This window comes from Meleagris gallopavo, chromosome 1 (genome assembly GCF_000146605.3).
Source record: "Meleagris gallopavo isolate NT-WF06-2002-E0010 breed Aviagen turkey brand Nicholas breeding stock chromosome 1, Turkey_5.1, whole genome shotgun sequence".
Classification (NCBI taxonomy): Eukaryota; Metazoa; Chordata; class Aves; order Galliformes; family Phasianidae; genus Meleagris; species Meleagris gallopavo.
This window is the reverse complement of record NC_015011.2, coordinates 35,961,099-35,987,846: the sequence shown is the minus strand read 5'-3', so window position 1 is coordinate 35,987,846 and position 26,748 is coordinate 35,961,099. Positions and strand designations below refer to the sequence as shown.

General features: G+C 39.9%; 1 protein-coding gene across 1 annotated transcript in view; it reads right to left on the bottom strand.

Moving 5' to 3' along the window:
• TPH2 (tryptophan hydroxylase 2) overlaps nucleotides 1-26,748 on the bottom strand; it is a 59,661-nt gene extending 32,913 nt beyond the window's left edge. The window contains exons 1-8 of the mRNA XM_010708192.2: nucleotides 26,578-26,748; nucleotides 21,968-22,120; nucleotides 20,226-20,409; nucleotides 20,019-20,119; nucleotides 16,557-16,624; nucleotides 10,965-11,161; nucleotides 9,193-9,328; nucleotides 3,352-3,478 (exon numbers count right to left, since the gene is read on the bottom strand). Coding sequence (XP_010706494.1) covers nucleotides 3,352-3,478; nucleotides 9,193-9,328; nucleotides 10,965-11,161; nucleotides 16,557-16,624; nucleotides 20,019-20,119; nucleotides 20,226-20,409; nucleotides 21,968-22,120; nucleotides 26,578-26,676 — 1,065 coding nt within the window. The 5' untranslated portion in view covers nucleotides 26,677-26,748. The remainder of the gene's footprint in view (nucleotides 1-3,351; nucleotides 3,479-9,192; nucleotides 9,329-10,964; nucleotides 11,162-16,556; nucleotides 16,625-20,018; nucleotides 20,120-20,225; nucleotides 20,410-21,967; nucleotides 22,121-26,577) is intronic.

Here is a 26,748-nt window from a genome sequence, read left to right as displayed (position 1 = left end):
TGCATAAAACAAAACAATAGCCCCATGCTATTAAAATACCAGGAAAAACATTGTCAAGAAAAATGAAAAGGTGCCAATCTTTTTTCAGTTCTGCAGAACTGAAGGTTTAACTGCACCTTCCAGCAAGAAATTTTTTTGAAAAAAACCTGCTGGGACTAATTAGTCCCTAATTGTCAAATTCTTGGATGGAAAGATTTGGTGATAAAGTTCATACAAACCACAGACACCGTGCTAACCAATTCTTTTCTGAGTGGAGCAAATTGACAGGTGGTGATTGAATTTTACATACATATCCTCTCCTTACTGCCTTGCAAAAGGCAGCTTGAGCTGTGCTGAAAGAACCCAACAGGAGTAGGAATCATTTCTGCCATCAATAAGAAAGAAAGAATCCCGCTTACCAACTTGCAACTTCACAAAGACAGCTGCTCTCCAGCTCCCAAGTCCACAAATTACAAGGTTATATCAGAATATAAACTGAGGTATATTTTTTGTACAATTTTTCTGACAAAACCTTATGTTATGTGCTGTTAAATGTGTTGTAAATTATATATTATATAAATTAATTGAAACACCTCATGTCAAGTCCCTCCTTCAGCTTACAGTTTGAGAGCTAAGTAGAAAAGACAGACTGTTTTCACACAGTACTAAAATAAACAGAAAGACCAGGCACACTTGAAAAATCAACTCAAAACCATTTTTTAGAACGTCACACAGAGTAGCACAAGACATTAGTTATGATGATTGTAATTAGCACCCAGACATACACAATCAATACTACATTTCCTCAGCTAGTAACTGCATTGTACCACAGGACAAGTGAAAAAAAGCGGATTGTGGAAATATTTTGCTTTTTGTTTTAGTAATCTGCCTCTCGATCACTCTTTTTTTTTTTTACTCCCCTAAAACACTGTAAATGGAACAGCATCTCTCAAAAACTACTGCAAATGCAATCTTTAAGATCTTTCACTTCTCCATTTTTCAAGGCAAGAGAGCTTAAGTTTGAAAAGGAGCAGCAGCCATTCCACTCCTCTTGCTCCAATCTGACCAACAGACTTAAGCAAGAGGATGGGGTACTCTCAAATCCCTGTATTTTCAGCCCTCTTCCCCCGCAGGTGTCCTCCCTCCAGCTGACCAGCACCTCTGCAATGCTCTCCCATTTAATCCCTGCCCTCAGAGGCACTGCACAGAGGTGACTAACTGCCATTTACCAAATTATCCTGGCCTGCCCAGGGACAAGGCTCCTGCTTGCTCTCCACGAACCGTGTCAGATCTACAGAGACAAAGCCACCCACACATTTCCTTTGTAGCTCAAGACTGATCATACACAAAGAGCAGATCTATCAAGGCAGATACACAGTGGCTTTTGAGAGCAGAATGGAGCGGAAGATTAGGAAATCACCTGTAATAATTCTTCCCTTTCTAGTCTGAATTCCTAAGAGGCATTTTCTTCTCTTCCAGAGCCACTGCCTTCCCTGTAAGGGCTCAGCTGTTAATGTCACTATCTTTTGAAACAGGTCATGATAATGGCAAGCTTGCTTTGGGCATATTGCTTCAAGCTCATTAATATGCATGCTCTCTCTCCATTCATTTGTTTCTGTATTTACTTTGAAGTTGCCTAGCTGGAACCTGCATTGCTTTTCTGCATTAAGACTCTTGGCTGGCATTTTTCAGCTTGCTGCATCTGGTTTTCGTTGATTCTGTGTTGGGGTTTGTTTGTTCTTTTTTTTTAATCTAGGTTGGAAATGGAACAGAATATTGCAAAAGTCAGTTAATAGCACATCAAGTGACATTTGGTGCCTAACTGAATGCATTTCTTGGCCTCCTCACCCTCTCCACTGAGAGATGTTCTTTCTACTTGCTCTCAAACTGACTTTGTTTACATTGCAAATTTTAGGGCAAGTTACATCTCTGTGTTTGTCAAGCATCTGCCTCAGGGGAGAATAGCTCTTCAATGTGCATCCACAAAAAAATAACAACACCTGGGTTACCATAAGGCTCTTTTCTAAATGTCTCTTCCACCTGAAAGAGCTATTTCCAGCATGGGAGGAGAAATCAACTTTGACTCAGATATCAAATTCTCAGTATGATAAGGAAAAGTGATTCAACTGTCTTCTTTTATTTTTGGCTTTGTGATTTGGGAGCAGTTCATTGTTCAGATGACACAGTCAGTCATAACTGAATTTCTGTGAGGGGGAAAAGTAAAAGCATTTATATAATATGCAGAGGTCATTTTATATTAACATCTCTCCCAAACAGATTAGTCTCAAACTTGTACACTGCAACAGGCCCATGCCCGTGTCATCTAAGGTTATTATGGGGTGAAAGACTTGGACATACCATTTTCCTCAGAATACCCACAGAAATAGCCAGTTAGCTAGTTCTTCTTGTGGCTGCAGGTCTTGACAAGGTAGCTCTGCTTCCTACCAAGTCCATTCCTAGCAAATTTGCAAATAGACACAACTTTCTTGAGTCCTCCCTACAAACAACAGTTTCTTCTCAGCAGGTAGTCATTACAGAAGCAAAGAACATATCCTGAAGTGTATGAGAGGAAGAGGCCAGGAGCAAAACATCAAGCCTGTCTAAGCAGAGAGTGGAGCTGTCTGATTATATAAATTTGCTGGCCTCTTCTGGAAGGCTACAGGAGAAAAAAAGAAAAAAACAGGTACAAACTCCTTTTTCAGCAGACTCTAAGACACTGCTAAGCCAGTGTATCAAAGCGATGATAGTTTAATACAGCTTTTATTGAATCTGCTTTTAATAGTGTCCGGTTAAATTGATGAAATACAAAATTCAGCTCACAGCGACTGGCTGAGGCAGTTGACCACAGTCTAGATCTACTGCTGCTTAATCTTGGCTTAGTAACTACATATTCTCCAACAGGAGAAGTAGTAAGGATGTAAAATCATTTTAAAATCCATCACACACTACAATGCAGTGAGCATCTGCAAGACTGATAAGTGAATGCAGGAACAGCAATGCTAAGAGCCAAAGTGGCCACCTGTGGAGGAACTAACAAAGCAGAACTGAGAGCATGAACCAAAATATTTTCTTCTTCTATTTTTTTTTTTCCCCCAAAATTACCTTACTTTCCTGTTTTCAGTACCTTAAAGCAAACAAAATCCATTTCAGTGAACCCTAGAAACTGGATAAATAATAAAACTGATTACCCAAAGATTACTGTGTTTAGCTTTGCTTCTAACAAAAACAATGGAAAAAGACCCAAAGCTCTGTGATTGCCACAGCACAGTCATTCATAATTTGAACCAGCTCTGGTAAAACAATGCATGTCACTTCATCAACCAAAAAGGATGACAGATAAGAGAGAGCATGCTACAGAACAATTTAACTCACGGTGGCTAATTTCTGAACATCTTCATCAGATGCTCCCAATGAAGCGAGTCCTATCTCTTGTGAAAACTGGGCAAACTTAGGATCAGCAAGTAGAGGCACATGTCCCAAAAGTTCATGGCATGTATCCCTAGAGGAATGGAAATGAGAAGAGAGCCATTACAGGAATAAATGCCATAGTAATTCCATAATCAATTTAACATAAACCATTTAATATGGGTCACACCTCTACTCAAAATGTCTTACCACAAAACATGTTTTTTACATTACGGTTCTTCCCTGCACACATTTCTACAGAAAGACATCGGTTTATTTCTATTAAATGGATTAACACCACTTTTTCCATGATTTCCCCATCATTTACAGGCTAACTGGGAAGGCACAATCACTGTTGTCTTCCAGGCTTAGTCCCATGAAGAGCAAATTGCTTGTCTTACAAGTATAGCTTACAACAATTCTATCCACACGAATCAAGTTCAAAATCCAACACAAACTCTCCCTCTTCTCCATTCCCCCTTCCACATCCCAGAACAGCTCCACAACCAAACATTTTGCAGCTTACCTGTAGAAATTCAGCACTGTAATTACAAAGGTATCTGGTGCATCTAACTTCACATTTGCCCTGACTTCCTATTGTAATCAGTGGTTACTTTTATTATGAAGTCCAGTTCTCACCAGGCAGGTTTTAGAAAAAAGCAGATAACCTGTCTTGTTTCAAAAAGAACTACTGTCTACACCTGTAAGTGCAGTATTAGTCACAACAAAGTGCAAATAGAAGTCTACAAAAAACTGCTAACCAAACAAACAAAAGTGCACATGCATCATCTACAAAAGCTCTCAAACAATTCTGAAAGTTTTGGTGCATTTGTTCACAGAAAATAATGGACTTGATAGTAAAGTTCACTTTAAAAATCAGATCTGACATTTCCTTTGCTTTCGTCTCTTCAAAGACATTTCTCTTGTTTTTTTCTTTTAAGCTGTAAACAAATGTTTTAAAGGCAGAGAGAAAACATCAAGTTATCTGCTTTCTATCCAAAATCATCCACTTTGTCTTTTATAAACTATTTTTGTTCTAAAAGACACAGAACCTGACACTTCAGATATATCATAAAAACAATGATATATATAATTTAGAGTTTCCCATTCTTATTCACTATTCCTTACCATAAAGTCTGTGCCAACTGTGCCTAGATAGACACTATCTTCTGAATGTGTGCAAATGAGCATTACCATAGCACTTCTGGAATTCCTAATTTGCCTCAGCAACAGCCTATCAGAAATGCAGTTCGGGTATTGTAGGCCATCTTCTCAGCTCAGATGGTCTCACTCACATGTTGCTTACCAACATTTGCTCATGTTACATTCACACTTTTTGGTGAGATGCATACAGCTCTGAAGTTGTGCGTGACAAGTTGGAACTAAGTTCACATTTGAGTAATTCATTCGATCATCCAGAATAATTACCAAATCTCATTTCTCTTCTTATCCAGGCTTAAGTATTTCCAAAAGATGCAGGGAACGTAAGTAGATGCTCATGACACATGAGCACATGTTCCATAGACACTGACTAGAGATTCAGTTGCAGTAATACTGACTGAGTGCACTGCCTGAAAAAGAGGAGGCTGAGGGGAAGACTTGTGGTGGCCTACAGCTCCTCTTGAGGGGAGCAGAAGGGAACAGAGGGAACAGCATGGAGCTTTGTCGGGAGAGGGTCAGGCTGGGGATGAGGAAAATGATCTTCACTAGAGGGTGGTCAGGCCCTGGAACAGGTAGCCCAGGGCAGCGGTCACAGCACGAAGCCAACAAAGTGCAGAAAGCATTTGGACAACACTACTAACATAGGATTTGATTTTTGGGTGATCCTGTGTGCAGCCAGGAGTTGCTTTCGATGATCGCTATCGGTGCCCTCCAACTCAGGATCTTCTACGATCATATGCTTACCTTTACTGTGTTCTTATCTTTATATTCAACAGCCAAGAAACATGTATGATATGTACAGCTGGCAAGGAACAGTATCAGACTTACTTACTTAGCTAAAGAAAATTGTTTGCTTTTTTTTTTTTTCCTCCCTCAGTCTCTGGCAAAGTTTGTCTTTCTTTCTGAAAGTAAGATCTTTTCTCCCTTTTTTCTACATCACAGCATGTCCTTCTAGAATACAGGAGATTCCTGCTTTTTCTGTTTTTCTTCAAAAATAGCTGACAAGAAGGCTTTTCTTTTCTTGCCTCCATACCCTTTCGCTTGGTGGTGCTCTGAGATGTGAAAGATGATCAAAGTTTCCTACCACAAGACCTGTAGCTTAGATAGTATTCCTTTCCTAATTAGAGTTCAGACTTGAAAAATTGTCTTGCTCTGCATGGTATCTCTTTGTTCAGGAGATGGTTTGCATCACTTGAGTGGATAATCAAGGGCTAATGACCCATTTTTATTAATTTAGTTCCAGTCACAACAATTTCTTGTCATCTCCTGCAAGGTTTAGCTCATTAATAACACAAAGAACTGCAGAAAAATGGAGTTTGTTGTATGATGGATACACTGAGAGAATTACCAGTGCCAAACAATTCACTGGAGGAGTCTGATTTCTCTAGCCATTACCTTCAGTGCAGAAAGGGACCACAAACACATTCCCTGGAAGTCCAGAGCTTGTAACTCCACTTCCCATCCACACTGAAGAAATCAACACAGATTGCTGAACACTTCACCAGATCTATTTAAGGTAACTTCACACTAGTAGTTCAAATAAGGAGAACAAAGAAAAATAAGCGGGACTGGCTTCAAGTTCTTGGCTCCAGGAAGGATTCTGCAATGCCTGTGGTACTTATGTGAGTGTTTGCATCTCTATTTTCCTGTGCAGAAGTTGCAGCTCCCAGAAACAAGAGAGCAAAGACGTGTTTTTCCTAGTTCTACACTGGGGCATAGGCTCTTTATGCCACTTCCCCCCTCACACAAAAATGAGAACAGACAAAGGCTAGCCTGGCCCTATAAACTTGTCTTTCTCCTGGTAAGAGGAGGAGAATGCAGAGGCAGAAAATACTTCTCTTCTGCCTTTAGCTTGTAGATTTTTCCATTAAAACTATTGTTTTAACTGAGTAGTTATAAAAAAGAATAATGATGATCTCTAGAGGTCCCCTCCAACCCCTACAATTCTGTGATTCTGTGAAAAGGAAGCTTGAAACCAAAGAGCATGGGGAAAAAACAAAAAACAAAACAATAACAGAAAAACACCAGAAAACCCCACACCTTCCAGGAAGAACCATGAACCAGCATTTGAGATTGTCATTGGAGTCTGTTAGATTTCCCTGCCAGTCTGGTCCTTTATAGATAGCCTAAACAACATAATTCTTTGCTTAACTACCAAGGCTTGATTCTTTTGTTTTTTTCTGAAAATAATTAAGTTCCTTTAATTTATTCCCACACATTGCTCAGAGAAAATAAGATTTTTGTAATGCACTTTTCACAGCAAAAGATTTTTCTTGAAGTAAATTAGCAGAGCCGAGGAAATCTATATAACTCTGTGAATGTAGTAGGAACATAATGAAACTCAGGAAGAAATGTTTTAAAATGCATATAGTAGTGATACAGATCAAACCAAATGAACTCTCTAATTTGTATCTAGCGCTATAGCTTGGGTGTTAAATCTGATGGAAAGCCCACTGAAGTCAAAAGGAGTCTTTTTATCAGGTTTATATCATTGAAATGCAACATTCACCAAGTCATGGACCTGCAGCAAACCTCATTATGGTCCCCTATATCAACTAGTACATCTCAGGGCATTGCAGCTGCAGCAGAAGATGAAGAGCTGTCCGTCCTCAAGTCAGTTTAGTTTTGCCATTGATTTCAACAAAGCCAGAATTTCACTCCACATTTCCAATAACAATTACTATGTGCTCCATTTTATGAAAAGAAATCACACACTATTTGAAATGGATTTTCAAAATTTTCCTAAGGAATTCCTCCCAGTCAGTGCACATTTTAAATACTTTCAGAACAAGCAGGTCTGCAGAAAGAAAGCAACATAATTAGGGCGTGACAACTTCCTTCCTCTATTAGTCATATTTAGAGCTGTCAAGACCAAAACCTGAATTTTTAAGCTCAGCCCAAACAGGGAACAAAAATATTAATTCTATTTTAACAAGTATTTCCAGACAGTGATTTTCCAGATGCCACAACCGGAAAGGTTACAGAAAGTAGTTGTAATTACTAAGGTTTTAGTATGATACACAGAATAATTCTGAAAGTAGGCAGTATCCTGAAAATTATACAGGTCACAAATATGCAAATCAATGAATCTGAGAACATTAGCAAGAATACAGACACACTTGATTGCTTCCTGGATGATGCTCCACTTAGGGTTACATACCTAAATCCCCTATCAATAGATGAAAACACACTCCTAATTTTATATTAGGTTAATAAAAATCTGAGTATTGGCAGGTGTTGCAAACACTAAAGAAAATATTTGGTGCAATGCCTAGTATTTCCTAAGTGTAATGTCTTTTTTTTTTTTAAATATCTACAGATGTTCTCAGACAGACCAGAGAAGGTCCAGCACCATACATACAAGCCACTCTTTACTGGGTTTTACATCGCAGCAATTACCCTAAAACTTGCAAAAATTAAAGTCCTAATTACAGAGATTACAGAAGTGAGTGCATTAGTTCAGAGACCAGCACCTCTTACCCAATACAAACATGCACACAAAACTAGCCTCACGGTACCTCAGCAGATACTCTGCTCACATACTGAAAAGATGAGTGGATATGCGTGGTACAGCACCACCTGCTGACTCTGTCCAGAATAATGTTAGAGCATTTTTAGATGCAGCTTAATATGCAGTTCCATTAATCCTTTTATATCAAAAGAATACTATTCCATGGTTTCAGCACTCAATTCAGGAAATCAAAGTTAGGCATGGGTCCAAATGTTTACACGACTGAAGCTGAATGCGTACATACGAAGCCTTTATTTTTGCCAAATTTTACAGAAAGTAGTATAAGCTGAATAATCAATGCTGCAATTTCATGCTAGCTTTCTGGTAAGTGATTCACTACATAAATACCATTCCGGTGGTTCACAAGATTAGCGGATGCTTTTGGTGAAACTGCCTTCGTGCTAGCTGCCATGTTAGTACTGCACAGAGCACAACATGTATAACACAACAATTGAAATCACTTTAATCTTTTTTTCCTTCCAAATTTTTTTCATCAGGAAATCAACAGCTAAAATATTTCATCTAAACACACAATATTCTGTTTCAAAAAAGCTGCAATGTTGTTCCATGAGAGTCATAATTGACGTTCCTCCTCTTCCTAATATGTTCTCTGTAACAAACTTCATACATAACACCCTCTCTGGGTGAGAGAACTGCGCCTCGTGATTTGCTTTGGCTGTTTCATGGGGAAAATACAAAGTTCAGCTGCGGAGTCTGGCCCCAAAAAGATAAATGGAGATACAAGACAACCAAATTGTAATTCCAAAAGCAAATTTTTTCAAGAGATTCAGGGCTTCCCCTTCAAGCTTCTTCCTTTAGTTTTCCAACAGAAGAAGTCAAACTGTAGTCACTTTTTCAAAATACATATTTGAAAGCTCTATCTTCCACTGCAAAATAATACAGGCAGCTTTTTTGATCCACTATATAAATAACACAGCTATTTAAGACCTTTGTAAAAAGTCCATGAGAAAACTCCTAATCAAGTTCAGATTCTTCAGCATGAAGGGTTTTATCACTGACAGGTTAACTACATTTGTGACACAGTTCCTCTTTTCAACCTTGCCTAGTTCACTTGGGTCTTTTAAGAATCCTACAAGCACATTTTTTTCACCACTAAAGCAAATGAAGCAACTTACGGTTCTGGGGTGTAGAGAGGATCCGAGCCGTGTCGTACATACTGAGTACAGTGAAAAACTCTGTATGCTAAGCCAGCTAAAAAGTCTCGGGGAGAAAGATATCCAGCAACCGGTCTCACTGTGAAGCCAGACCTTTCTGAAGTGAAGGAGATAATAAAACACCATACTATAAATTACTATATCAGTTTCTAAGGACAAGTAACAGTCTGTAGTTAATTACCAGAAACATGGCATGGAAAGTCTTGGCTGAAGGTCACCATACATAATCTTCATCTATTAAGTGCAAGAATTGTTTTGCATTGCTAGCATATTTTTTAATGAAAACACCTCGAGGTACTTCAAAGTTTGTTTAAATAACTTTGTATAGAAAGGAGGGTAAAGTGCCATAAGGGATGTTCTCAAATCACAAAGCATCTGATTTTTACATCTGGCAGCAAAGCAGGAGGAAGTTATCCAAAACAGAGGATGACTTCTGCAAAGTGTATTGAAAACAAACAGAACAAAATAGGATTAAACCAAACCTGCCCTTATTTTTACAGATAAATACTGCTTTGTGACAGTAAAATACTGAATTTCAAATCTGAAGTCCTCATTTAAATGTTTAACAAAATGTTCAGTTGACAGATTAGTCCCAGTGGAGAATTATCTCAGATTGAGTAACTTTGAAAAGGACATTTCTCTCCCAGACTCATTCTTAATTCTTTGCAAGTGTTTACAAGAGATTGTTCCAAGGATTTCTTCAACAGATATTACTGTGTTCTCTTCAGTCTAAAAACATATTAGTGAAAAATATGCTAATTTTTGAGTTTCTAGTTAAAGAAAAAGAGCCTAATTCCTTAGGGATCATAGTGCAGTCTATGAGAATCCTAGGACACATCAAAATTGAAAGATCAATGAGTCACTTATCAGTAAATGCAATTATTGACAAACAAGAGCTAAGGATGAAGCAGGGACTGGGGAAAATAAGCCTCTCATTATCGGTTTTGTATGTCTTTTAGTTAAAAATCTACTTTACACGCTTCAGTGAACACCCTTAGCCGTTTTCTTCTTTTTCCTCTACATAACACTTAACAGCCCATAACATTATTTTCTAAACACATGTCTCTACAGTATTTTAATTCCTGAGCACCTGAGGAAGAAGATTAAGGCATAAGTATGTGTGTCTGAAGGAAGCCCTGGGAGAAGAGAAAATCTTAATTGAATGCTTTGGCAGTTCTGGAGTTAAAAACCAACAGGTTCTTCTCGTCTGTCGCTTCTCCTTCCACATGGGATACACTTCCATCACAGATGAGAAAGCAGAGTATTTTAAAACTTAAATATGTAATATCCTGATCATTTAAAAAATACCACAAAAGTTGTAGATCATCCACAGAACCCCACTGAATTTTCTCCATACATCAGTGTGAGCTTCATGAGGTTTTAAGCAGCCTGGAGAGCCTCATATTTTCTTTTTTCCTTAAATGCCTAGATACGGTGGGAACACACACTGTGGTTACCAGGACACCCACCCTCCGTTATCAGGACAGCAGAGCTAACTCAGCTCTTTTTCACCATATAGAAGGACTTTTCTCCCTGTGTAGGACAACACCAATGCAGCATGTGATTATTTATTTAACTCATCTCAGCTTCATATCCTCTTCCATGAAAGGTATAAACCACAGTTGGCTGATAGTACTGGGAGCCTTTCTATTCAACATGCTTTGCATTACATTCTAACAGAAAGGAGCGTTTCAAGAAGCAGTGCCTACTGATAAATCAAACATGAATCTTACCTTTAAGAAAAATAGAGACATCTTCCAGCTGAGGCACATTATCCTCTCTATATCCACAGTACTTAGTCAGCAGAGGAAAGTTCTTTAAATATTCACGACAAGCATGGGTGGGATAGAGTTTACTGAGTTCCCTGAACACCACCCCCCATGTTTTAATTTCTTCAGCTGTGTACTCCACTCTGGGAATGGGTTGACCACTGTTAGGGGAAAAAAAAAATAGGGATAGAGAGTATATTTGAATATAGTCAGATTGTATATTGACTCTGGCTGGCAGAATTTCTGTGCTACTTAAATAACTGTAACTACATAGAGCCTGTTAAAAAACAAATTATTTTAAAGTGATAACTAGATGCTTTTTCTTTAGAATTTTTTCCTAATTGTACATATTACATTTATTTCATAAGAATTGTATTTCTTAATAAGCAGTCTAATTTCCATAACATAACAGAAAGACGGATTTCTTATCTGATGCATCTGTATACCAAAGTAATAGCTCTGCTTTCTACCACTGTTGTTTTTATAATGGTTAGCTGAAGCTCCAAATTCAGTTTAACTTGTACATTCAGTAAAATCATCAGTTGATTTTACTCAGTTGATTGCTCTATCTGTTCCCTGTAACACATAATATTCACAGACTCTCATTTTAAAAATGAAGATCAGGCAATTATCTAGATGTTTAGAAACACGCAGAAACAACAAAATACATACATTTATTATTTAGACCATTGTGCATTTGTGTTTGGAACCCCACATTCATTCAGGACTACATGATGAGGAAGCCCACCTCGGAGCCAACAACCCAGAATAAGTGAAACTAAGACTTTAAATACATCTCTCAGTATTTTTCTTCTGCACAATTTCTCTGCCTCCTCCACCTTACATAGATGCAGAGAAATTGCAGAGCAGGAGGCTCCCAGGGAGCTTGCTGATCTGTCTCTGACATCCAAGATTTGCCTCGAGTGGTTACAGCTAATTCAAAACTGAATGACAGCACAGAGTGTGAGGGGCTCCTTCCAATTTGCACTGCCTTGCATTTAGCTTTAAGAAATTTCCCATGACATAATCTTCATCTATCATTATGGCTTCCCTCTAGAAACTTTATAATCTTTCTCTGGATTTAACGTTCACAATCTACTACAAGCAACTACAAAATCTGCCATCTCCTCAGGTATCCTTCTCTTCTCTCCGTCTGCTGATGAGTACAGATTAGATAGAGGAATTCCATATCCCTACCTCCCACAGCCCAGCCACAGTGCACGCAAAGCATAATCCCGCTGCAGCAGAACTGCAGTGCTGTGTATTTGCTAAAGCAGTTGAGTTTCCCTCCTGGCTCTCAACTGGTTTATAATCCTGTCTTCACCATGCCAGGTAACAAGGAACGAGCCCTCTTGTCACATGTGATTGCTGTTAAGCAGTCTCTCCATGCACAAAGAGAAGAGCCTCTGCCCTACATTTGTTTGTGATTGTCCCCTTATCTTTATTGAAAACTTACTATTTAATCCCCTCACCTTTCACTATGTCAAAGTATTCTGATCCATAGCAGTATCTGTCAGTCAAAGGATACTTTGTATGAGACACTCACACTTGTCAAAAATGCTCTGAACATCCAGTACATTAAATTTGCTAGTTCCCCTTCAGCCACACTTTTGCAGACACGACAAGAATTGCAATGCATGTGGCGAAGCATTGCTCACCAGCAGAACCTGCACTGGGTCCACGTCTGTTATGCTGTGGGAGTCAATCCTTCAGATCCAGATCTGTCTTCACCTGCACAGTCTATCAATCTTAAGCTGCTGCCAGCTCATGGGAAGGATAACAGAGCTACTATAAATTGTATCATATACACCAGGTACAAATAGACTGTTACTCCACCCACCTGGGGCTGCCAGAGCTGTGCAGGAGCCTCATCCCTTTTCCCTAGATGCAACATCTACTATGGATACTGCCATTACAGGTCAGCACTGACCCAGCAAAGCTGAAGAAATCTGAGTACCAGTGGGAAAAAAAAATCAAGATTCTATTTAGCGTATTTCTAGAGAAGTATAAAGAAAAAAAGGGTCCTGAAGCTTGTTCACTCTTCAGTAGGAGGTTTATAATATAGTAATTGTTTCAATTAATTCATTAGCACTGAAATAAGGTTCACTGAACATTAATTCCTTATTAGAATTTATGCCTAGGAGCACTGATCTTATTTGAAGATGACGGTGATACTTCTTTCTTTATTAAGAGTGCTTTCTTTATTGACGGGATGGAGGTAGCCAGACTCAAGGGAGGACTGCGCCATTCCTTCACTTTTCTCACCTTCTTACAAGCATGACCCACCTTGCTTTCATCACCCAACAAATCACACCAAAGGACAGCCTAGTCAGCCACAAGCAAACTGGCTTTGCAAGGACATTAAAGGCTAACCTAACCTGAATTTTTATTTCCCCTTATTAAAATGGTCTTTCCATTTTGCCACAGTCATGAGCTATCAACTCACATTATGAATTCCCTCCATAAGCCCTGCATTTTTCTTCCAGATTTAATTTTCTCAACACTTTTGCAATCTCTAATCAGTCTCAAAGGGCTAATTAGCAAGTTTAACACATTTTCACTATCTTTAGGATATAAGCTATGTGAAGGAAGGAGGAGTATTTATTTTTTGGTCCACTTATTTCACAGAGTTGATCTTCATTGATGTGCTCTATTAGCACATCTTTCACTTTAACACCTAGCACCAGCAAGGATCTGCTCCTCTAGGTCTTAGCGTTTTTCTCTCTGTCCCCAGCTGAGGCCTCTTTATGTTCTATCAAAGAAGGACATCTAACTGCTTCAGAACAGCAACTCATAAAGGAAACGTCAGTCAGGGATTTTCAACTCAACAATTTTTGACAGAGCCATTTCCTTGAGCCAGTTTTTTGTGGCCAGATCTCTTCTTTTCTTTAAAGAACTAAGTTTGTGGGTTTTTTTAAACACTGGAGGATGAAAATTAGAAATGCATCAACCTCAGCTTTCAATGAGGAAGAAATACTGAGAGGTTAGAGACAATGCTCTAAATTTGCCTCTAAGATAAGTCCTTATACCAAAATTGTATTTTACACTATCATGAAACTCTCCCAACATTTCCTGGCATACCTATTGTTTTTGTATAAATAACAAGTAGTCTTCAGACCACAAAAGAAGGTACAATGAAACTGCAATGTAGTGTCAAGACACCTAAACTAATTCTGAATGCACCAGCATGGGTAGCAGAAATAGTTCAGCTGTAGCAGCACAGGGTCCTCCTCATTTTCTCCTCCCCGGGCTGTCTCTAAGAGCAGACGTGTCCAGAGAGAGACCGACTGTACAGCTCCATGGATATGGCATGTCCGAGGGGTGAAAAAAGTCATGTTGGCATATATGAGGAGTATGAATGAGTTTTTGCCACATTTTTGGTAACTGTGCAGATCAGTGGCCTCTAAGCCATTTTTTGGTTAAAAACATTCAAAGAATCTCATTTTCCTGTTCCTGCTGCTACCACGAAGAGTGTGAAATCTCTTACAACATTTGAAAATATCACTGGGATGAGGGAGTATTTCTGATATGCCCCCCAAATAACCTCTGTTTCAAATTTTTTTATTTTTGTAATCTGCAGAAATGGCTACTGAGTCTTCAAAATCTAAAGAAGAAAAAGCATTTTCCTTCATTTTATCTCTTTTTCTGGGAATGTGCAAGATTTTTCAGAAAAGATGTTTCTTGCCAGTTTCAGAGGAAAAAAATCCTTCTAGCAGAACATCAACCACTGCTAAGTGAGCCAGCAGGCCCTTTCCAGCATGTAGACAGCTTAGAGGGGGAGAAAAGAGAAAGATATTGCCAACAGCTTAGCAGCTGTGAGATGCAGGGCACTGCCATTTTCCTTACTAATAAGTGGAGAACTGTCCTAGTTTACCAAGAGAGATCTAGAAGCACGCAGTATGCCCTCATCCACAGGTATCTGCTTGACATTTCACACTGCAACAAATGTTAGGGAAGAATAACTAACTCTGCAGCAAGCATGAGACTTAAAATCATGGGAAATAAAATCAATCAGCTGTAAACACACAAAAACCTCGCCTCGACTTTAATCTGAAAACTGGCTAAGCTTAGGACTTACAGTGACAAAGGGATCAAAACACAGAGCTTGGGAATCTTCTCCCCCCACCACCCTGTCCCAGCATGCAGAAGCTCAGTGTGCTGTATGAGTGCCATGAGCACCCAGAGAAACAAATGCCACCATGGGGTGAAGAAAGGAAAACCAAACACAGGTGCTTGGACATTTACTGTACTGGTAACAGCACAACAACAGGAACGGAACAAAACTAAAGGAAAAAGATAATTAGGATTATCTGGTCACAAAGTAGACTTAGTTTTCCTGTCCCAACTTCCAGACTTCTACAGCTCATGAATTAACTTTACAGTAAGAACAAAGAAAGCAGAACCAAAAAAACTTCTAAAATGCTTTTCTGAATTGCTTCCTGATAGGATATGCCTTTCATGAAGGGAGAAAATAACTGTTATGCTCTGCATTCTTTAAACAATATACTTTGAAATCTCAAAGGAGAAAAAGAAAAGCAAAACTCTGAAAATGGAAAGGAACATGAAATTAGTATGCTCCTTCCGCTGAGAGCGAGGGCAAACAAAACAGAGCCTAATTAGAATTAGGTGAATCCTTACTTGAGAAGAAAATTGCAGGTAGGTATTTTTAGGTAGCACAGAAACTTCCAGACATGGCAGCAAATTGAAAATACTGACTTGGCAAGGAAAAAGATCAGAAGGCGGAACCACAAACAGCATACTTACACATAGACACCAGTTCCATAAACTACAGGGAAATCCACTCAGTGAATTCTGAGAAGTTTATAGCTGTGGTAGCAACATTCATAAAAGGCATTTTGCAGCATCCAGCATACTAAGTGCATGAAAAGTACAGAATCATTTCCTATTATTGCCTTGTTCAGTTAGCTACAGCTAACTGTAAGTTAACCGTTAAGTTACAGCTTTCCCAGATTTGGAGGAAATCCAAAGGAGATCCTCAGGACCTGACTCTCATCTTATGACATAGAGATGTCATTCATTTTCATTTTTAGTCTTAATTGTGACTAATTTTGAGAATTCATCCTGTTGCAATGGTAGTAATCAAACTGTTACGACAAACATGGCCCTTGTGTGAAGCATAGTGCTCCACTTTTGTTTGGGTGGTATTCCAGGTATGTCTAACATCCTCCTCACAAGAAGCACAACTTTCTTTGGTTCAAATAGCCAATAATGATTTGGCATAGAGGAACCACATAGGGACACTAGCTACATACAATTTAGCAGTACATCAGTTTTTTCACTAATAACAGTTCCTTAAGTTTAATCTGCTATTAATAAAATGCTGAAAAGGTAGTGCTTGCATTTCAAATGCTTTCCTTCCTTGTCTGTATCTGTTCTGAAAATGTAACAGGATTTCAAGCATCAGGTCTGCATAGGCTGCACCAGTGGTAGTTTAAAGGATGACTTTGTCTACTGCAAAACTTCCTGCTACAGAATTAAGTAGAGCATGAATTCTAACTAGTCAGCAGCCCAGGGAAGAGTTATACCAGTACTTACTATTTATAGCTCATGGCAACATCCACAAAGTATTTTCTTCTCTGTCGATAGACATTGTCTTTAAATCCCTTAAGCAAGGAAGAAGAAAGTAATTTAAAACAAAGACAGAAAATTAGCTGTGAGAATTATAAATCATAGAAGTGTTTATCCAGTACCAAATTATACTGTATTTTGATCAACACCGTCTTATGGATTGTAAGAGAAAAATATCTTTTGCCTTTTTCCCCCACCAAAGTCCCACAGGGGTGTTTTTAAAATAGGTTTGTGCATAGGTAGTCATTTTTCCAAGGCATTGAAAAAGCAAAACTGTTTTCCTGTCATTTCATCTCATGCAGGTTTTCCTTAATCTGTATGGAGATCGAAAGGTAGGCATAAAGCAGAATAACTGACCTTTTCTTAATACATCTGTCATCACTAGAAGACAGAAGGTGCCGAGAGTTCACAAGTAACTCATTTTGAAGATGCTACTTCAGCAGTTGCCATCTTAACCAACACATTAGAGACTGAGCCAACAGCCTCCAAAAGCAAATACACACATTGCTCCAATTTGAGCTGCAGATCAAACTCCCTACATATTAGGCTACAGCAGGTTCTTACTTTTTGCATATTAAGTGCAAAAGAGCTGGATTACACATACAGACTAGAGTAAGTAACAGCCCTTCAAGCTATTCAAAATCAAAACATTCTCTTCTATATCTACAAAAAATTTAGACAATTTAGGTTTTAGACTACAAAAGAGCTGCCTACTTTCAAAGCAGGACTTGTAACCTCTTGAAGATGGAAAAAAATAGTTATCTAAGTGCCACAACTAGTAGCTCAGAAAGTGCATTTAAATTTCCTCAAGTGCCATGATTTAAATGGGCTGCTCCCATCACCTAGTCACAGCTGAAAAGTAAGACACATTTTTTCCTTACTATTCACATATACAGATCAGAAAGGGAATGAGAACACAATGTATTTTGATTTGAAATGTTTATAAGTTTGCATGAGAAAATTCAAAAGATATTTTATGGCCCCATAACCAAAGCTGTGCTGCTAGGGCTGAGAAAGGGAAAATGTCAGAGGACTGTAGAGAGAATTCAAGCCTCCACTATCACACAGGACAGCAAATGCCTTACACAATACCCTTCGGGTACTGAGCAATCTAGTGTATACAGTCTGGGAGAACTCCTTGGGAGTAGCCCTGCTCAGAAGGACTTAGCGGTTCTGACTGATGAAAAATTTAACGTGAGCCAGCAGTGTGCACTTGCAGCCCAGAAGGCCAATGGTATCCTCCATCTCTCCTATGAAGACAGGCTGAAGAAACTGGGCTTGTTCAGCCTAGGAAAAGAGAAGGCTGGGAGGAGACTTCATTGCAGCTTTCCAGTATTTAAAGAGAGCTTATAAACATGAGGAAAATCAACTTTTTACATGGATAGATAGCAATAGGAAAGGGGAAATCATTTTAAACTAAAAGAAGGGTGATTTAGATTAGACGGCAGGGGGAACTTTTTCACTGAGAGAATAGTGAGGTGCTGGAACAGGTTGCCCAGAGAGGCATGGAGAGATGGATACCCCTAGAGCTGCGTAAGGCCAGGCTGGATGGGGACCTGAGCAGCCTTATCTATTATCTGTGGCAGAGGAGTTAGAACTTGACAGTCCTTGGAGTCCCTTCCAACCCAAGCCATTCTATGAGTATATGATTGTTTTTGTTTTTTTTTTTTAAATGCCATTCATTTGATTATCAACTTGCTGTGCGTAACTGTCATGAACTTCATGCACTCAAACAACTCCCTCCCTAATCCTGCATTTCTGTGGCCTACTTTCAACAGGGCATAGCACCCTCCTGTGAAATGCTACAGAAGAGTCAAGAATGATGCTATAATCAACACTGCTCATATAGAGAAGCTTTTTGACAGGCAAAAACTTGTGACACTTTGGAGAGTATGTCTGTCTGCCTAATACCCTTTACACTAGCATTGTTACTCAGCTGTAACACACAACAGACAAAATGGAATGGATGACAGCATAGGTGACTCAAATGTCCAGCACGTGCAGTGAAATCAAGACTGAAACCATTAGCCAATATGGAATGGGTTAGAACCTAAACTAGTGCTATACTGATTGCATAATGGAGTCATTCTCTTTGGTCTGGCATCAATACATTACTATGAAGGAACAGAGCAGGCACCAGAACTGGCATTTGAAAGGCCAATCACAGATTTTATAGTTTTCTCCCCCATCTCTAATATCTAGCGTGCTGCATACGCTAACAAATGGTGTGTAAATTATGTTCATAATAGTTCCCTCAAGTGTAAAATATATATTCATATAATGCAAATGTCTTTTTTCATTGTCTGTAAAACTGAAGGCAGATTTTCAGTAGAGCACTCAACTATTTAATGAAGGCACCAGCTCAGAACATAAAACAGTATCAAATGGCTCATCACAATCATCAACTCAAGGCTAGAATGAGTTGCCATTAAGGCCTCTGTTTGAACCAAATTACTGTTAATGGTTGAAGGTAATCAACAGATTTTTCCATTCTGAGAAAAATAGTAGGTAAATCCTAGCTTGTCATTAAGTAGTATGTGGCAGAAATCAGCACCCAGGAACATGCTTCCCAACTGCAGGTCCACAGTGCAGGAAAAGCTCATATTCAAGTACTTCAGTTCATTCCTCTCTTTCAACTGGAAGCTTCCTATAATACCAGCTTTCAGAGTAGGAATAATACAGTAAGTTGCCATTAGTATTGCTCAACCAAGGGGTCCAAAGGTGGAAACCTCGACTTGAAACAAGTGAAAATCCCTTAACACAAATGCTTGCAATCATCTGCTATGTAAAGAATTAGATGTTAAGCATGCATGGACTTGAGCCAAATGGAATAAAAAAAAAACTATTTTTTTTGTCTTTTTTTGTCTTTTACACTGAGCATTTGGCACCACTACAGGTATCACTTATGTGAAATGCAAGCTTGACTCCTGTCACTGAAGTCAGGAAACAATGTGAGACACCTTCCCATCTGTTGCATTCCTTTCTGCACACAGAAACAGGAATGTGCTGCTGTTTTAATTTGCAATTATCTCCTGAGTGGCCAGGAAGTCTTTTTCCACAATTCTTTTTTCTCTGACAATAAGTTTATATCTATTCTTATTTAAGAGCCACTTGTGACAGAACCTACGGTCACACTGATCTAAACTCTTCTCTTTCTCTGAAAACTTCTAACAACCAGATAAATAAAAAGTAAATAAATGAAAACAGACAAAAAAAAAAAAAAAAGGACAAAGTTGTTCAAGAGAAAGTTTTATAGAAGACTTCCTTCTTTCATGTCCAGCTACAGAAAAGATAATTAATTCACTGAAAACAGTGAACAGAACTAAATACTGACCATGCTCAGAAAAGCACTCAAAACAAGCAGTCAACAGGATTTTTATTTAACTGGCAAACAAAATTATCTACAATACAATTGTATGTTACACTTACAGGGTGATCTGCGTCCAGCTCAGATCCATACATCAATACTCTTTGTGAACATTTGTCTAATTCAGATATCTTCCGAGGAAACCAAGGGACACAATCAAGATCTGCAGAAGATAGAATGTGAGTTAAATATACTGAATATAAGATTATGGCTATAACTGTGCAAAACATTTGTGAGTCTATAAAACAGCGATACAGAAATAGCCTTGCCTTCCTCATCAGTCCAGATGTTTTCTGGTGGATTCAGAGACACAATATTAGTTTGAAACTTGAGCAACTGGATTAGTTCATTAAATTCCTTCTTACTGCAGTCACAGTCCACAAAAATTTCTACCTCTGAGTTCCTTCTCTTTGATTTTCGTGATTCAATATGAACCATACTCACATGTTTCTCCTGCAGAAAGAAGAAACAATGGGTTAAATAGAGACATATCAGTTAGGATTGAAATATTTATGGTACATTCCTCAGGAAAGCTTTTTCAAGTTTCAAATGAAGGTCCCCTCTGGTACAGGCAACCAGCAGATTCTTATTTTCCACACTGTGAATCCACATAGTAGTCAACTATTTCACTGGCATACTCCATGAAGTATGTACACACTGCATCTCCTTAATTAACACATTCATGCAACAAATCCGCAGAAGGAAAAGGCTCCATTTGCTGAGGGCTCTGAATCTTGGTTTTTTGATTACAAAAGCCAAGCAGAATCATTCTGATGATCTCTTCCTGAGTAAACTAGGCCACAGTACTCCTTCTCAACTGACAAAGGGAATGATGGTTTCAGACATTCTCTTCTAAAGTAGAGAAAGTGACTTTGATTTACCCTAGGTTTAGAAGACAACATAATCCCACCCTTCCCATGCTCAAATTGCTCAGCAACTATGTGAATGCAGTTGATCTCTCTGCAACATCTTCCAAATACATTTTAGAAAGCCAAATGAATTGTAAGTAAGTTGTTCTCAAGGTAAAGTTGACATGTATATTCAGGATTTCAGGTCTGAACCCACTGAATAATTTAAGCCAGAGCTGCACTTAACACTTTAGAGAGAAGATGCGTTGAAAACGTGTCTCTCTTCCTGCAGTTCCTATTGGCTCACTTAGCCCTTTCCTGCTTCTGTTGTGCAACCTGGTTTCAGGTAATCTCCCTCCTAGAGCTCAGCTCACTTTCAACATCTGCACAGTCTAAATATCTGCATCAGCCTTGGGAATCTGTTCCCAGAGCCAACTCCTCCTAAATGGCTCAGTAACACCCTCTGCTCCCACAGTTATACCCCTCTGATGGTTTAGCTTCCAAATAGGTACATTCCAAATCACCTCTTAACATTTTCTTCACTGCACAGACTGAGCAGCCTAAGACTTTCATCATGGTACTTTGCCTGAATTGTCCTTAGGGATGCCTTCGAGTCCTCTTCAACGTATTAATAAGGTAAGCAGACTACATAGAGTACCAGCAGTCAGATTGAGAACCACCAATTGCATGAGGATCTATCTGGAAACCAATGCTTCACAATTTAAGTTCCAGTTAGACAGAAAGCTTTGACCCTGCAAGCACTTAAAGGTGCACTTAAATTTATGACCAAACATTGTTCTGCAACAAGGTTGTCATCGCCATCTGACTCTGAGCATATAATTCAGACTCTGAACTGCTCTCTGAAACTGCTTCCTTTCATCGTGGTCTGCACAGAGAATTTCAAACCTAATTTATGATGCTGAGAATCACACTTTGGAAATCTAAAGTGAATAGTGCAAATATCACCATCACAGTTAAACTTCGTTCCAGAAAATTCTCTGAGAGTCTTAAATGCTTTGTTGAACGACCCATAAAGCCTGAAGTTACACTCTGCAGATTCACTAAAAGTAACTGCACTCCATGGTGCATTAATTTATACCAACAAAGAGCCTGACCTCAGTATTCTTTCTCATCTGATCAGCACAATGATATGTAAGCTTTACCTGAAAGAGCCGGAGAGCTTTCACCAGTCCGCCAACTTCATTCTTCAAGGAAAACACCACAGCTGTCTTTCCACCTTCAGAAACTGACTCGCCTTTCCCATTTCCCTTACTGCCTTTTTTCTCCTCATTTTTCCCAGAGCTTGATCTGTTTATCTACAAATGGATAAAGAACAGCATCGATTCAGTTGCAAAAGGGTACTTCCCAAAAGTAAGACATATTACATCAAGAGAAATTTTCATTAGAAAATAGCTGAATTGAATCTATCCAGACTTCATTTAAAAGTTAATTTACCTGAAACCAGAATCACAGATATATATAGGATATACATAGGATATACAGATATACATAGGATACAAATATATTGATTTTTTAGGGCCACGCTATCAAGAGTAATAAAGAAAGCAAACAGAGACGATGGTCTGAATTACCACAAAGCCACTAATTGCAGTGATGCTATTCTATCTGTAAGTCAGTCCAAGATGATTTTTACTGGTCTGTACTTCGGTATTATCTATTGTCAAAAGTCCAATAGTCTCTGACCAACTGCTTTTAGACATTCCACACATGGGGTGCACAATGCTTCGTACGAAACGTACTTAATAGACAATGTGTGATGTTACACAGGAATTCAGATTTAGCAGAGTGATACTTAACACACTGAAAACAGACTACAAATGTAAGTGATACTTAGCAAAAAGCTGCGATCTCAGTAAACAGTTCAATCACAACATCAGTGTTATTTGCATTACTGGTCTGTCTATTACTAGTTGTGAGATCACACTCGGTGAGTGGTGATCTCCATGTGGGGATGGAGATCAGTGACAAGTCGTGTTCCTTAGGAGTCAGTACTGGGACCAAGGCTCCTTAACACCTTCATCAATGACATTGACAGTGGTATCGAGTGCGCTATCAGCAAGTTTGCCGACAACACCAAGCTGTGTGGTACTTTTGACATGCCCGAAGAACAGGATGCCATTCAAAGAGACCTAGACAGGCTCCAGCTATGGGCCCAGGAGAACCTCACGATGTTCAGCACATTCAAGTGCAAGGTCCTGCACATGGGTCACAGCAACCCCTGCTATCAGTACAAGCTGGGGGATGAAAGGATGGAGCACAGCCCTGACAAAGAGGACTTGGAGATACTGGTGGATAAGAAGTTGAACATGAGCCTGTAACGTGCCCCTGCAGCCCAGAAAGTCAACCTTATCCTCGGCTGCATCAAAAGCAGCATGGCCAGCAGGTTGAGGGAGGTGATCCTGCCCCCTTGACTCTGCACTGGTGAGATCTCACCTGGAATACTGTGTCCAGATCTGGAGTCCTCAGTAAATGAGAGACATGGACCTGCTGGAGTATGCCCAGAGGAGGGCCACAAAAATGGTCTAAGGGATGGAACACCTCCCTGTAAGGACAGGCTGAGAGAGCTGGGGCTGCTCAGCCTGGAGAAGAGAAGGTTCCAGGAGATCCGAGAGCGGCCTTTCAAAACCTAACAGGGGGGCTATAAGAATGAAGGGGACAGACTCTTTAGCAAGGTCTGTTGTGACAGGACAAGGGAAAATGGTTTCAAACAGAGAGATTCAGACTGGATGTAAGAAAAAAGGGGTTTTTGTTTGTTTGTTTTGTTTGTTTGTTTGTTTTAACAGTAAGGGCAGTGAGGCAGTCAAATAGGTTGCCCAGGGAGGTGGCGGATACCCCATCCCTGAAGACATTCAAGGTCAGGCTGGACCAGTGTCTGAGCAAGCTGTTCTAGCTCTAGGTGTCTCTGTTCACTGCAGGAGAGTTGTACCAGATGGTCATTAAAGGTTCTTTCCAACTCAAACAACTCTATGATTCTCTGATCTTGTGCTCACTGTCACTATGCTGGGCGTACCCCGTCACCAGAAATGAATACCTGGATTAAGGCCACTGATCTCCCTGCAGTTATCCTATTAGTGATGTAGTTTTCATACCCATACTGGGCTGATTCATGTATTCACTTCCACCATACTGGTCAGATTTAACTCAAGGAGTCATTCACACTGTAAGGAACTCTGGAGAGACATCTACATCAGCAGTTAATCTGTGTAACTGATGGCAGCCATGTATCTAAAGCAAAGGCCACTCCCTGGTACCCACCATGATAAGATTAGCTTTTTGCAGACGCTGTGGTCAGTCACATTCAGCCTTATTCATTGAGCTCCACAGGCACATACTCCTGAGCCATCATTGCTGAGCCTTCTTCCATTGCTGGCGATTATTGGTCAACTATGCTCATTAAATTTAAAATATAAATTTTATGCTATCTGTTGTAGTACAGTTAATGTTGCTGCGTAATGTCATTTCTCCTGAGAAATATCTACGATCTTCTCTTAATCAAGAAGGTGAAAACTTTGCTTCAAACCAAACCTCATCCAGTAGTTTCCAAAAAATAAGTTAACTTAAATTCTGTTGAGATGCAACAGAACAGCAAGTTGGGCTTTATAAGCTCTGTAGACAGTTCTGATAATACTGACCATGATTTTCAAAAACCAGCCTGCATTCTCCAACCAGGTTGTGACTCTGAGAAATGCTGTCCTCAGTGAGATGCTCACCACATTTTAAACACCAGTATCACCTGTAATATGGACACTAAAACACACGAACTTAGAAACTAAGAGATATATACAACAATTCCACAACTACTAAGAGTACTTTGGTAAACTGTAGAAAAAAACAAAGAATGGGTGGAATTTTTGAACAGGTCTCAACACTTGATTAAAGCCAAGTATCAATTCATGTTTTCTTAGAGCTGCCAAGGTGGGTTGTCCTACCTGCATGATGTTTGTGGCTCTGTCTAAGGCAATGGGCAACTAAAGACTCCCTGTGCTTTCCAAAAAACATTACGTTTCATAAGGAGCTTTTTGTCCCAGTAAAAAGAAATCAGTAAAGTTTAGTCTGATTCCTTTTCCAAATTGGATTAGTTAAGATAGTTTTCTTAGAAATAAATATTGCTGACAGAGATAAGGTATTTGCATCACACCATCTCAACACAGCCGCATGGCACATGTCAAACTGGTTTGCTTTTCTACCTGAACCCAGTCCAGTTTGAAATACCTCCCTCTGCTGTGTGAGACCACTGGATATTCAGCTCCCACCGGACATATATATATATATATATATATATATGTGTGTGTAAATGACTCAGAATACATACATACATTAAAAGTACAAGAATGCACTGAATTAAAAGAAGGGCTAGTTGAAATGCATCTTCTTACCAAAATCAACAACTTAAAACAGCACAGGTTAAACTACCCAGGCTAGTTTCAGCACATACTCAAAGGTCTCTGTGGTCTCTTACCATTTATCAGATCATACTTAAACCATTTGGAAAAAGTAATTCTGCTTGTGGAGTGAAGACACACAAGTACATTTACTTTTTAGCAGTTGAGCTTATATGGTTCTTCTTGCTGAGGGGTTTGCTTGGGGACAGACAGTCTAGTGGAAGGTCATTTTGGCTTTAACTTCAACAATATCTGGGATCTGGCTGAGAAGTTTTCATCTATATGAAGTGCGCAGATGCATGCATGCTTCTTCACTGTAAGGTGTTTCCAGGAAGCTAAACACAGAGGATCACAGTCATCCTGAGCACTTCAGTACCACTGATTCCTCAGGGAAACAAGAGCACCTGGCACCCTCCATGACTGCCCAAGGTTCAGCACTACTTCAAAACGAGCATTATCTGAAGTGATGACTGAAAGCCTCTCTTGAGTGTAAGAAAACCAGATTAGCCAATCATTACGAGCCCAACTGAAGAGGCTATGATAATGCAAGAGCTCAAATCTTATCAGCCATGCCTATTATTTAATTATAAAGTGTTTTAATGGTAATCAGATCAACCATCCTAATGAAAATGAGTTGTCTGGAGCAAGTGCAAGTACTCAGGAGCAAAGGAGTGAACTACAGGATAACTCAAAGAAAGTAACTCAAACAAAAACCGTAAAACAGACGGATCCCATTTAATTCAACATTTCTGACAGAAATAAAGCACACACAAACAAAGATATTACACATTTTCCTGTAAGGCCAGTTCACAACTGGTACAAGCAAGCACATCCCGTGGGTTCTACTCAAATTCTCAAAGCCTCCACAACGCTGCAGATTTGACATACAATTTTATGGGCTCTGAGTTTTGAAAACCCGAAACATTCACCCCATTCAGAGCGGATGAGACCATCAGCACCCGTTTCTAACAGCGTAAGCCTACTCGGAGCCGTTTAGCGGTCCGGCTGCCGCGCTGCACCCCACGAGCACCGTTCCGACCGCCGCTTGCTGTCATCAAGCACGTTTGAAGAGTCACGCTGCGAGGTCTGTAAGCGCTCGGACACAGCCTTGGCGCTCGGGAACAGCTGTGCTGGGCTCCCGTGCTCTGAGAGCGCTGCAGCAGCGCGGTTTACCCTCCGTGCATGCTTTCCTAGCGAAACTTTCGCTGTTGTTTGAGGACACCCTCGCGGCAGCGCTGGGAAGCACCACCCGTTGGACTCTCAGCAGCCGCCAGCGATACCTGCAGCCGCAAAGTTAAACCCGCGGGCCGGCAGCTCGCTGCCCTACCTCCGGATCCCCCCGCCGCTTCTGTCCCAGCCCCGGCACTTACGGTGAGGCCGCCGGGACGCTCCTCCGGCAGGGCCGAGTCCAGCGAGAAGCCCCTCCGCGCCCAGTACTTGCTGGAGAACATCATCATGGCGGGCTGCATGGGACCGGCCGGGCGGGGCAGCGCCACGCTCTGCTCCTCGTTCGCCGCGCCGCCTTTTATCCGGCCCCGCGG